This window comes from Chionomys nivalis, chromosome 16 (genome assembly GCF_950005125.1).
Source record: "Chionomys nivalis chromosome 16, mChiNiv1.1, whole genome shotgun sequence".
Taxonomy (NCBI): Eukaryota; Metazoa; Chordata; class Mammalia; order Rodentia; family Cricetidae; genus Chionomys; species Chionomys nivalis.
The window spans coordinates 43,083,480-43,096,601 of record NC_080101.1 but is presented as its reverse complement, the minus strand read 5'-3'; the positions used below and the strand labels follow the sequence as shown (position 1 = coordinate 43,096,601).

General features: G+C 39.1%; 1 protein-coding gene across 4 annotated transcripts in view; it reads left to right on the top strand.

Annotated features, from left to right (window-relative positions):
- Window positions 1-5,499, top strand: part of Usp45 (ubiquitin specific peptidase 45) — a 64,220-nt gene extending 58,721 nt beyond the window's left edge. For all 4 annotated transcript variants that reach the window (XM_057790892.1, XM_057790891.1, XM_057790894.1 and 1 more), the window contains 2 exons: window positions 199-352; window positions 1,914-5,499. In XM_057790892.1, the coding sequence (XP_057646875.1) occupies window positions 199-352; window positions 1,914-2,044 (285 nt within the window). In that variant the 3' untranslated portion in view covers window positions 2,045-5,499. The remainder of the gene's footprint in view (window positions 1-198; window positions 353-1,913) is intronic.
- The last annotated feature ends 7,623 nt before the right edge of the window (window positions 5,500-13,122 follow it).

The window sequence follows — 13,122 nt, the reverse complement described above, 5'->3', positions numbered from 1 at the left end:
AACAGTCCTGACTGTCCTGGAACTCAGTCTGTAGACCAGGCTGGCCTCAAACTCACTGGGATCCAATTGTCCTTGTCTCCCAAGTGCATGTACCACCACCACCCAGCTTCTCAGTATGGTTTTAAGAATGTTTCTCTTATGCATTTACTTTTCCATGCGGTGTTTAACTGAATTTTACTAAATCTTTTTCTTTGAAAGAATATAAGTGTGGGAGAGAAAGTTCTCTATGGTCTCTACGGTATAGTGGAACACAGCGGCTCAATGAGAGGAGGCCATTACACTGCTTATGTGAAAGTGAGAGTGCCTTCTAGGAAATTATCTGAATATATTACTGGGAGGAAAACTGTACCAGGTAAGTATCCTAAGTATAATTTGTTCTTTTTTTTTTTTTTTTGGTTTGTCAAGACAGAGTTTTCCTTGTACGTATATTTTATTCTTCCAGATGGAAGAATTTTTTTTTTAAGAAGTGAGTTATAGATTCATTTTATTAATCTTAAGTCTCCTTAGATAATCTTTAAGACTCTTAATAATCACAAAGTAGTATCCTTTTAGGTAGTATGAACTGACAGGTGATTTTTTTTTTTAAAAGTAGTTCAGAGAGGTCGTAGTTTTATTGTTTGTTTTTAAACAGTGTGTGTGTGTGTGTGTGTGTGTGTACTGGTGTGCACAGCATAGTGGGCTGTCTAAGCATAAAGCCCAACAGTTGGTTCTGGTCTTCTACCTTTTTCTCTAGATTTTGCCACTGTGCTGTGTATTCCAGGCCTGGGGACTTCTGGGTGATCCTTGTTTCCGCCTCCCATCTCCCCATAGGGCTGTTGGGATGACTGATATGCAACACTGTTCTCTAGCTTTTTTTTGTTCTGGCTTTGGGATCAAATCAGATGAGCAGGCTTGTGTGGATGGTCACTCCATCAGCAGCACTACCCAGTCTTCTGAAGCTGTACGGGGTCCTCAAAAGAGTGGGGCGTGGAAATTTGCTAGCTATGCTCAAAGGCCATTAGATTTGCTTCCCCATTCCCTGTATTTTTTAAGGTGTATTTTTATGGTTATTTGTGTGTGAGTACACAGGTGTGTGTGCGTGTGCAGCTGTGAATGCAGTTGCTTATGCAGTTCAGAAGAGGTATGCCCTGGAGAAGAGTTATAGAGGTGGTTGTGATTTGCCCAGCATGGGTGCTGAGAACCAAACTCTGCTCCTCTGCAAGAGCAGTACATGATGAGTGCATGCTGAGCCATCTCTCTCACCTCTCTGTTATTAGTTTTTGCTGTTGACTGGTTGGTTGTTGTTTTTGTTTTGACATAGGGTCTCACTACACAGTCTGACCTGGAACTCACTGTAATAAGTCAGGCTGACCTCACAGAGATCCACCTCCTTCTGTCTCCCTCATGCTGGGATTAAAGGCATGCACACCACACCCAGCTCCTTTATTAGTTTTTAAAATGTATTTATTATTTATGTGTCTGTGTGCTTACTGTATGTACATGTGCATATGTTTGGAGGCCAAAGAATAGTTTTGTGTACTCAGTTTTTCCTTCCACCTTTGTGTGGGTTCCAGGGATCAAATTGGTGGCCAGGTTGGTACACAAGCACCTTTCCTTACTGTGTCGTCTCTCAAGCTCCTCCTTCCTCCTTGTTGGTGAAAGTGAATCTTTTCTCTGGGAAATTAAGTATTAGAAGTATTTTACTAAATATTTAAATTAAAATTTGGTTAACTGGAAGTAATTATTAGTATAATTTATTAGACACATTGGTGCCTTGGAACCATTAGTTAATTTTGGGTAATACTTAATCTAAGAAAAAAAACTCTTAAAACAAGATGTTAGAATTAAATATATTTTATGATGTATGTGTTGCTGCTTACAATTTAGAGGATGTAAACACACTAACTGTAAAACTGTTCTTTTTGTTCTGCTAGGTTTGAAAGAACCTGATAGTGAATTGGGCGGCCATTGGGTCCATGTCAGCGACACTTATGTGCAGGTGGTTCCAGAATCAAGAGCACTCAGTGCACAAGCTTATCTTCTTTTTTATGAAAGAATATTATAATTATGTGTCAGCTGTTATCTATCTCATTCTTATTTTAGTGCTGCAATGGTAACCATATATGTAATGTGCCTTTGTGGTCTTAGGAATAGTGCATCCGTCTGGTGTTATTGAACTTTCCATCACGTGATGAATCCTTTGAAAACAAATTAATGTACCAGGCAGTGGTGGCACACGCCTTTGATCCCAGCAGAGGCAGGCTGATCTCCGTGAGTTTGAGGCCAGCCTGATCTACAGAGTGACTTCCAGAACAGGCAGGACTACACAGAGAAACCCTGTCTCAAAAAATTAGACAAAACAGATCAGTTAATGCTTTCAAATCTATATTCTTAAATGTTAAAATATATTTCATGTTAATTTTCATGTCCTTGAAGACCCCTTTCTCAAAAAACAAATCTTTTTTTGATAGTAGTAGAAAAGTCCCCTTTGTGCTGTGACTCGCCATTAGACATTCAGAGAGGATGGTAAACGGAATCATCCTTTGATGTGCTGTTCCCTAAATGTAACACAGCCTTCCTGCGTGCATGTAGTGCATCTGGGGTTACCGTTCACTTTCTGTTTTAGCCTTTTAAAATCTTGTCCGTTTTGAATCACACTTCACATTTTTATGTGCTTATTGTTTTCTAGTGAAATATTGAAGTCAGTCTATAACTCTGACAGGAAAACTGTTCATCCTTGTACCCGCTCCACTGGAATCATCTCAGGGCTTTGCAGCGGTGTCTGCGTGTGACTGTACAGGAAATGTTGCTACAACAGTCGGAATTAGTGCCTAATGCAATATGATTACTTTTTCATAGTTCATCAGATTCGCTCAAGTAAAAAGGAGCCACTGGAATTTAGTGTGAGTTTACAAGTAATGTATCGATTAGCTTATTGCTTAGAAAATTTGAAAATATTAAAGCATTTCTTAATCATTTGCAGTCTGTTAAAGATAGTTTGTAAGTGACTGGCTAAGGCCAAAATGAAATTATAGGTGACTGTAGCACATAGAACTGGTAAATAGAAGTTGATAATCCATATAGGAACATAGGATACTTTAAGGATAACTTTGAATTATAAATTAACAAATTATATTTATAAATGGTAGAAAATCATATTTGTTGTAATTAGAGTGGCAGGGCTGCATCCCCGGCACCCAGCCGCCCACATGGCTAGCTTATGCACCGAAATAATTACACGGAAACTGTATTTTTTTAATCACTGTCTGGCCCATTAGTTCCAGTCTCTTATTGGCTAGCTCTTACATATTGATCTAACCCATTTCTAGTATTCTGTGTAGCACAACGAGTTGGCTTACCAGGGAAGATCTTAACCTGCATCTGTCTGGAGTGGGAGAATCATGGCGACTCCTCACTCGGCTTCTTTCTCCCAGCATTTTCTCTGTTTACTCCACCTACCTAATTTTCTGTCCTATTAAAGGGGCCAAGGCAGTTTCTTTATTACTTAACCAATGAAACAACAGATAGAAAGATGACCCACCTCCATCATTTCCCCTTTTTCTGTTTAAACAAAAAATGGCTTTTACTTTAACATAGTAAGATTACATATAACAAAATAGTTATTAAGCAAGAATTACAGTTACAATATTTATATCTATTTTATCCTTTATCATAACTAAGGAAAACTATAACTATAACTAACCATTTTTTAACTCCATTAAAGACTCCAGAAGGATATAATATTACCTAAGTAAAGAAGAAATAAGAAAACTCTAGAAATGACAGAGACATCTCGCTGCCTGTACAGTCACCCAAAGTTTCTCTGTACCGTTGGGGCATCCATCTTTGGCCTTTAGGCCCATAGTATACAGCAGACATTTTTATGAAGCAGGAAATTCCAAAGACAGTTTAGTCACTTTTTGCTGTGTCCTGAAGAATGTCTCGCAGACTCTTTTATGAATCAGGAACCCCGAAAGAACATCACACCTTTAGGCAAGTTTAGCAGTCCTCTCTCTGCGGGTTTTCTGTGTCATTTATGCATCAGTCCAGGCAAGAGCAGTCTTTTGCCCAAATGGCTATCAAACTCCATAAGGAGCCTCTTCAATGCCCATCTTTCTCTTGAAGTAGATTGGTGCTGTCAGGAGCAGACGTGTCTCATTGTCATGAAAAGTCCTAAGTTATTAAAACATTTAAATGCCATATTTTGTAGTCTTTAAAAATGGGTTAGATCAATATGTAAGAGCTAGCCAATAAGAGGCTGGAACTAATGGGCCAGGCAGTGTTCAAAAGAATACAGTTTCCATGTAATTATTTCGGGGCATAAGCTAAGCCATGCGGGCGGCCGGGTGCCGGGGACACAGCCCTGCCGCCGGGGACGCAGCCCTGCCGCTCTTGTTACAACACATATTCTTATCATTAGCAAGGGAATATAATACATTTTCTACTTCTATACTTGAGTAAATATTCAACAGGGTGTTGTCTTCATCAGCATCATTTAAAGTGCAGGTGGATAGCTGGGATGTAGTTCTGTGACTGAGTACTCACCTGGCCTGTGCAAGGCACTGGTTCAATCCCCGGCAACACAAAAATTCGGGTGGGCTTGGCTTTTACTTTAATGGGGCACAGAGTTGCTACTTCTGTTTTCTTTAAATTATTAAGGAATAACACAGGATAGTTTTCCCTTCTAGAATTCAAATGATTAAACTGTGAAAACTTGGCATGAGAAATATTACTACCCAAAATTTAAATAGTCACTGAGGTGGTTTACTGACACATGGAATTGAACCAAAATGTAAGGGAATGGTTTGATATCCTAACCATCGGTGCCAGTGGGTAATGCCATGGAGAGATGTCAGGAGAGACCTTCCACCAGGATTGAGCCTTTCTGACGTGCAACATTATAAAGTCCCCAGTCTTGATATGTGGGTGGGTGGAACTGATTTGTCTAATGCAGAAATTTTAAAAATACCATTGTATAAATAAATTCTATTTTTAAGTTGTGGAGGAAGTTCTAATGGTAATTCTATTGACTTTTCATATTAAAGATGGACAATCCCGAGTGCTGGGATTAAAGGCGTGTGCCACCACCGTCTGGCTGACAAATATATTTTATCTGCAGAGCACAGTTGTGTCCTCTAAAGAGAGCTTTTCAGTATTTTTTGTTTCATAAAAATCCATTGACATGGAGTAGACTGGCACCAGAACAAGGAGTTAGAAAGACATTTTATTTGTTCACGTTGGCATCTTGATCATAGCAATTGTTGTCCTCATCCCATGTAAATAGTTACTTATTTTTCTCCTAGAAAAGACCCTGTTAAGAAATATACTGCAGGGAGGGGAAAGATATACCGTGGTGGCGATATAATAGATGAGAGAAAAATTTTAAAAAATAGCAGTGGTGATGCACGCCTTTAATTCTGGCCTTTAATTCTGGCACTCGGGAGGCAGAGACAGGTCAGTCTCTGAGTTCAAGGTCAGCATGGTCTACGGAGTGAGTTTCAGGATGAGAGAAACCCTGTCTTGAAGAGAAAGGGGAGGGAGGGAGGGAGGGAGAGAGGGAGAGAGGGAGGGAGGGGAGAGAGATCTAGACAGATACTCATACCTAGCATATAACAGTATTTTATCACCCTTTAAAATGGGAGAACCTAAATCTGTATGATTTTATACATTATTCTAGCAGCGACAGGCAAATAAAATAGTTTTATTGTCAACCTAGTGCTAATTGAGGAGATGCTGAAGTGTATTTTTTTACAATCTAAAGTTAGATTGTTTTTCTTGCCATCTAAAAATGGAAGTGAGTGGTTTGATTTTGATACCTAGAAATTTCTTATCAAGCTTTTGTAATAGAGAAAGGTTACTCAAGGTCACTTGAATTTGTGTTTTTATTTTGATGTTTCCGTAGCACATTTGTAGGAATTTTACATTGTGAGGCTACTGTAATAACAACAGTTTCCAGATTACCTCAGGAAACAGTGCAAATAAACAGGAATGTTTACAGGGCAACTCAGCTACTTAGTGTTTTGGCACAGTGAATTTGAGAAATAAAGGAGAGATGTTTTTATTATAGAAATGGTTTACAGGGTACCTTAGCCCCAATTCTCCCCTCGTTTTTCCATACTTAAAATGGTAAAATTTTGATGATGTGCCAATTATGTGAATGTAACATAAATAAATATACATCTGTATTTAAGATATGTTGTTTAATGTTTCAAAAAATTATATGATGATCGCCTATTTAAGTGGTCAAGTAAGTGATTGTTATTATCAGCTCAGAGTAATATATCAACAGCTAAATTACTGTATTTAAAAACATTTAGCTTGCATGTGTGACTAATTAGTGATTTTATGTAATAGTTGAATAAAATTTCCTGACGATTTAGCTGTGAAATGTCACCACACATTAAATTTTTGTAACACAAAATAACATCCTGCCTACATTCATTAAGTTATACTCAGCTTATTTTTCTGCATGACATCTGATCAAATAAACCTAAACCAAATAGGTGCAATAAAATCAAGCTATTAGATAGCATTTATTGCATTACTGGAAAAGTGGTTTCTGTATTAAAACGTTTTTGTTCATGTAGAAATCATCAATTCAAATGTGTTCAAAAGATAGATGATTATTTTCAAGTATCAATAATAAACTCATGGTATCATTCCTGCTCTCGTGTATTTTTACAGTATTCAAAAAAATCTACATAACTTACTTAGCATCATTTTGGCATTACTGTATGTATAAATATCATAATAAATATTAAATTCTTATGTTAATAATTTGGTCTTGGAGATTTTGCATTATATGTTATTGAGTGTTATAGAAACATTGTGTTTATAATTTAGTCTCCTTGGCTTGCTATAACAAAATATAATTTGAGGAATTTATGAACAACAAAAATTTATTTCCTACACTTTTAGAGGTCAGGAAGCTCAAGATCAGGACACAGAGTCACTGTCCAAATGACGTCCACTTCAAATTTTCTGATAATGCCACCTCAGTGTTTGTTTACTTGATCAAAAGGAGAAAGGAGCTTTATGACTTCTCATCACATTTTTTTGTTTATTTTTGTTTGTTGAGACAGGGTTTCTCTGTAGCTTTGGAGCCTGTCCTGGAATTCACTCTGTAGACCAGGCTGCCCTTGAACTCACAGAGACTCCCCAGTGCTGGGATTAAAGGCGTGCACCACCGCCCACCACCACACCTGTGGGACCTCATCATATTCATGAGGGCTTTACACCCAAAACCTAATCATTTTCTAAAGGCTCCAGTTCAGGTACTCTCGTGTGTGTGTGTGTGTGTGTGTGTGTGTGTGTGTGTGTGTGTGTGTGTGTGACATAAACATTTAGTTCACAGCAACCTTTATGTTTTAAGAATCCCAGCACTCAGGAGGCAGAGGCAGACGGATCTCTGTGAGTTTGAGGCCAACCTGGTCTACAAGAACTAGGACAGGCTCCTATATTAGAGAGGCATTTTCTCGCTTGAGGCTTATTCCTCTCCCCTGACTCTAGCATGTGTTGAGTTGACATAAAACCAGCCATCTCATAAGGAAAGAAATCTCAAACAATATTGCTTACAAGCTGTAGGGAATAACATCTATCAAAGAAGGCTGTCCCAGTGATAACAGCTCTGGTTGTACCAAAGAGAAAGTCAAAGAGAGAAGAGTTAGTCTTAATTTTAGGGCCCCCTCTTGTAACAGAAAGTGAGAAAAGAAATCTTGATATTTGTATGTCCCCAAAAAACATTTGCTGAATATTTGTAGTTTTAGAAGTTTGTGGGTTTCCTAAAAGCATTTTCATATATTTCAAGGATTACTCCCAAGTAGAAATACCTAAAATGTTTGCAAATAATTGTGATATTTCATTTGTATTTTGATAGAGCTTGTCTGAAGTTCAAAGTAAAACAGCCACACTGATCAGCCTTATAAACCAGGCAGTGGTGACACACCTTTAATCCCAGTAGCCACACTAGTTTGCCATAGAAACCGGGCAGTAGTGGTGTACACCTTTAATCCTAGCCCTAGAGAGGGATATAAAAGGAGAGGAGACAGCTCTCACACACAGTCTCATTCTGAGATTCCTGGAGGTAGGATCACCATTTTGGACTGAGGTAGAGGTAAGAGCCTTCAGGTTGACCTCCAATTTCTATCTCTGGGTTTTTATTAATCGTGCTACAAATAATCCTGTATTTTTTTAAATGATTATTTTTATTTTATGTGCATTGATGTTTTGCCTGCATGTGTGTCTGTGGGAGGGATCCCCTGGAACAGTTACAGATAGTTCTGAGCCACCATGTGGCAGCTGGGAATTAAATCAGGATCCTCTCCAAAAGCAGCCAGTAAGTGCTCCTAACTGCTGAGCTGCAACAGGGTCCCAAAACTCAGACCCCGAGACCTTAGCATAGCTGAGTCAATGATGGAAGTGCCATTCAGCCTGTAAAATTCAGCACATAGACAGTACCACCTGTTGACTGAGTTTTCTGTCCTGCCTGTTTCCCGCAGTCATTAAGTCCCAAAGAAATCACACAGAGGTCTACATTAGTTATAAACTGATTGGCACATTAGCTCAGGCTTCTTATTAATTCTTATAACTTATATTAGCCCATTATTCTTATCTGTGTTAGCCACATGGCTCAGTCACTTTTTTAGTGAGGCAATCATATCTTGCTTCTTCTGTGGCTGGTCCAGGACTGTCAAAGAATGGGCTTCCTTCTTCCCAGAATTCTCCTGTTCTCATTGACCCTCCTCTACCTCTTGTCTGCTTGTCCCGCCTATCTTCCTGCGTAGCTACTGACCAATCAGTGTTTATTTAAAATATAATTGACAGAATACAGACAATTGTCCCACATCACTTCCCCCTCTTTTTTTTTATAAAAAGAACTCTGAATCTAATATACTTTGTTTAGCTTTTCTCCTGACCATTATCCATAATAACTTGTAACCAACATTCTAAACAAAGAAAAATATCCATAGTTCATTTTTTGTGAGTGTGGCGTAGTTTTCCAGGTTATTTCCTGCTGGTTGGGGGCTCTGATAATCTTATGGGGACCTAAAGAAAATTTAGAATTATGATCAAGTCCTGAGTGGAGTATCCTGTGAGGCTTGGTCATCTCAGGCAGCATCTATTCTCTTCCTTTTTTATTTTAAGGACTTTAACCTTTTTATTTTCTCTCCCAAGCCTGCATATATTTTTAACACACTGTAAAACATTTAGAGGTTTTCTTCATCTTTGAATCTCTCTTTACTGTATCTCTCTCTCTTTTTCTGACCACATGAGTCTATAATTTGCTAAGCAATATGGGTAGGATTAAAGCAGTGGCTTTGATGGTTGGATCCAGCCCATTCCTTAGCTTCCTGAGACTCCAGCCTCAGGGTGGAGGTACCGGCTGTTGCCACGCCAATCAGTTTACAACTAATGTAGACCTCTGATTTCTTTGGGACCTAACGACTGCAGGAACCAGGCAGAACAGAAACCCAGACAACAAATGGTACCCAACGTGTGGACGACTGTATCCACATAAAGCCTGACAGAGCTTGGGAAGTTAATTCTAGACAGAAAAGAATAGAGTTAAGCACAGCTTATTGATAGCAGCATTTTCTCAGGTGGGCTCTGTTTGCTAGAGGCAAATGTGTCTCATTTAAGAGAGGCTTCCTGACTCAGCTTTAGCTGCAAAACCTTGCAGCTCTTTTAAGAGGTCCTGCCATGAAACACTTAAATGGTGTTGATGAAAAGCTGACTACATGCTTTTTTGTGGTGGCAGGGACCTTGAAATGCCATAGGGTTGTGTCAATAACCACCTGCCAAAACAAAAACAAAGGCCTAATTCATCAAAGGCTATAGTGTAGTCTCTAAATGTACTAACCTTGCTTTTTTGGCTTCTGTAGTTCTGCTTCTGAATGGGCATCCTCAATATTTGAACATGGAACGTGTGCACAGGGAGTGGAAATAGGTAAAACATTGTACTTTATAAGCACTGTATCCAAAGTGGAAAAATGGAATGTCTAATAAAATACTTAAACTGGCAAAAAAAAAGTATGTAAAAAAAATCAGGTCATAATATTTATGCTTCAATACTCACCCTGAGAAAGGCTCCAGGCTACTCTGGGATCCTGAATACCCAATTTAGTTATCAGTCAGCTAATAAAGACTTTCTATCAGTTTAATCCCATGTCTGGTAAATACCCAACAATAAAATCATTTCTCCAGCCCCAATGATTCTGTAACCCTGTCTTTCTTTTTTCTTTCTTTTTTCTTTTTTTTTTCTTTTTGTTATTTTTGACTTTTTGTGACAGGGTTTTTTCATGTAGCCCTGTCTGTCCTGGGACTAGCTCTGTAAACCAGGACACTTGACTTAATCCTGTATTTGTTTGGACAAGATGATTTAAATTGCATTAATATTACCAAATTCCAGTTGCCTAAAACAACCAAAGTTGTGCCTGGTGTAGTGGTGCACATCTTTAATCCCAGCACTCGGAAGGCACAGGCAGGAGGATCTCTGTGAGTTTAAGGCCAGCCTGGTCTACAAATCAAATTCCAGTACAGCCAGGGCTATTACAGAGAAACCAGGTCTCAAAACCGCTCCCCACATCCTCACCCCCCCCTTCCCAAAACACCAACCAAAGCTGTTTGTTATTCAGAACCCACTGAATTCCCACAATCCACAGAGGAAACTACCACCCTGCTGGGAAGAGAAGAGAGTGCTGAAAATCTCGTTCTTGCGATAGATCTTTATTTGAAGTGTGCCATTCAGCTCACTAGCTAGTAGTCATGTGACCCTGTAGACTTTAAGGGGGAGAATGGGACTTGTAAGTTTACTAGAAGTCTCTGTCTCAAAATATATTTCTAGCCATCAGGTTCTCAGCTTTTCTTACACACTTGGCAACACAATGACTCCCTTTTCAAAAGTCATAATCCCCTAAAACCAGTTTTCTGTGTGTTTGATTAGGTTTAGGTGTTGTCTCTGGTGCTCTGAAGACCCAGGAGCCAAAATGTTATAATCCCCACAACTTCAGGAACAGTGTTGGAACCAGAACCAGTTAGCATTCTCTCTTAGGAAGTGGGGGGATGGAGATAGTACCAGAGTCATTTACTATGGGCGTGGAATAAATTCATTGACTTTTCTGACTATAAATTCCAAGGAAAGTTTGCTTGCAGTTAACATCTTTGGCCACATTTGAGTGCTTTTGCAAAATATGACTTACAAGTTGCACAGCTTTTTGAAAAGATTATTTCTTTGTTGATCAGGAGATGTTTTCTAATTTTGGTATATAATTGTGATGTCTATTCTTGGTTGTCAACTTGGCTACATATAGAATGAACTATAATCCAGAAATGGAGGGCATGCCTGTGAGAGTTTTTTTGCTTGGTTTTAAGTGGGTGAATCCAGTTCTAGTCCAGACTTCTGAGGTAGGAAGACACACACCTTTGATATGCATCTTGAGGTGTGATGACACACCTTTAATTTGGGCCATACCTTCTGCTGAAAGCCTGTAAAGACTTGGAAGAAAGAAGCTTTTGATCTCTGCCTGCTTGCTCTCACCTTGCTAGCAAGTCCATTCCTTCACTGGCATTGGAGCCTACTTCTTCAAGATCACAGCATCAAGCCGGGCGGTGGTGGGGCACGCCTTTAATCCCAGCACTTGGGAGGCAGAGGCAGGTGAATCTCTGTGAGTTTGAGACCAGCCTGGTCTACAAGAGCTAGTTCCAGGACAGGCTCCAAAACCACAGAGGAACCCTGTCTTGAAAAACCAAAAAAAAAGATCACAGTATCAACAGCAGACCAGCTGAGACATCCAGCCTCATGGACTAAGAAACTTCTGGATTCTTGAACTTTCCATTCATAGCTAGTCATTGTTGGACTGACTAGATCACAGTCCCTAAGTCATTCTAATATATGTGTGTGTGTAAAATAAAGAAATAAATAAATATCCATTCTATAAGTTCTATTTCTCTAGAGAACCCCGACTAATACAATAATTGCACATTCTTTGAGACATGCTTTCTGGTTTCTTTTCCTTCTATTTTTTTTTTATGTGTATGGGTGTATTGCCTATATGTGCATCTATGTACTTGCATGCCTAGTACCTAGGGACACCAGAAGAGGGCATCAGCTCCCCTGGACCTGGAGTTAGGTGTTAATGTGGGTGCTGGGAATTAAACCTAAGTCCTCTGGAAGATCAGCCAGTGCTCTTAACTGCTGAGTCATCTCTCCAGCTTTAATTTGAACATTTTAAATATAAAGGGTCATTAGAAGTCATCCTGTAACAAAGATCATAATAGTGTGGACTTCACAAATACTTTGGAAATATTTTCAATGATTAAAAATGTTAGAAACTTAATTGATTTTCTTATAGTAGAAAAAATACCTAAGGGTAAAGAATTGTGCCTTTGTTCTTATCTTTAAAAAATATAGCATAACAACTGTTTACATAGTAGTTTATACTGTATTAGGTATGCACTTGCTGCTTTTGAAGAGGAACCTAGTTTTGTTCCTAGCACCCACAAGGCAGCCCACCACCGTCTGTCACTACAGTTTTAGGGGGCCTAATGGCCTCTTTTGGTTTCTGTCTACATCATGCACACACATGATGCACATACATGCATGCAGACAAGTAATCATAAAAAATAAATAAGTCTTTTTTTAAAGAAAATATTTATCTCCTATTTTGTATGGTTAAAAATCCAACCTTAGCTAGATATGATGGTGTGTACCTTCAGTCCCAGAACTCACTTGGGAGGCAAGAGGCAGGTGGAGCTCTCTGAGTCAGAGGCAAGCCTGGTCTACATAGTGAGTTCCAGAATAGTTAGGACTACTTAGAGAGACCCTGTCAAAAGACAAAACATTTGTTTATCTTTAAGAGTAGGTGTGAATGCTTTGTTGGGCGCCAGTCGTTGTAAGGAGGGCCCGCTTGTTTGTACCGGCTGCCCAGTTAGCCCCGAAATAACCACATATAAACTGTATTAATTAAATTACTGGTTGGCCCATTAGCTTTAGTTTTTTTTTTTTTTTTTTTTTTTTTTTTGGTTTTTTGAGACAGGGTTTCTCTGTGGCTTTGGAGCCTGTCCTGGAACTAGCTCTGTAGACCAGGCTGGTCTCGAACTCCCAGAGATCCGCCTGCCTCTGCCTCCCGAGTGCTGGGATTAAAG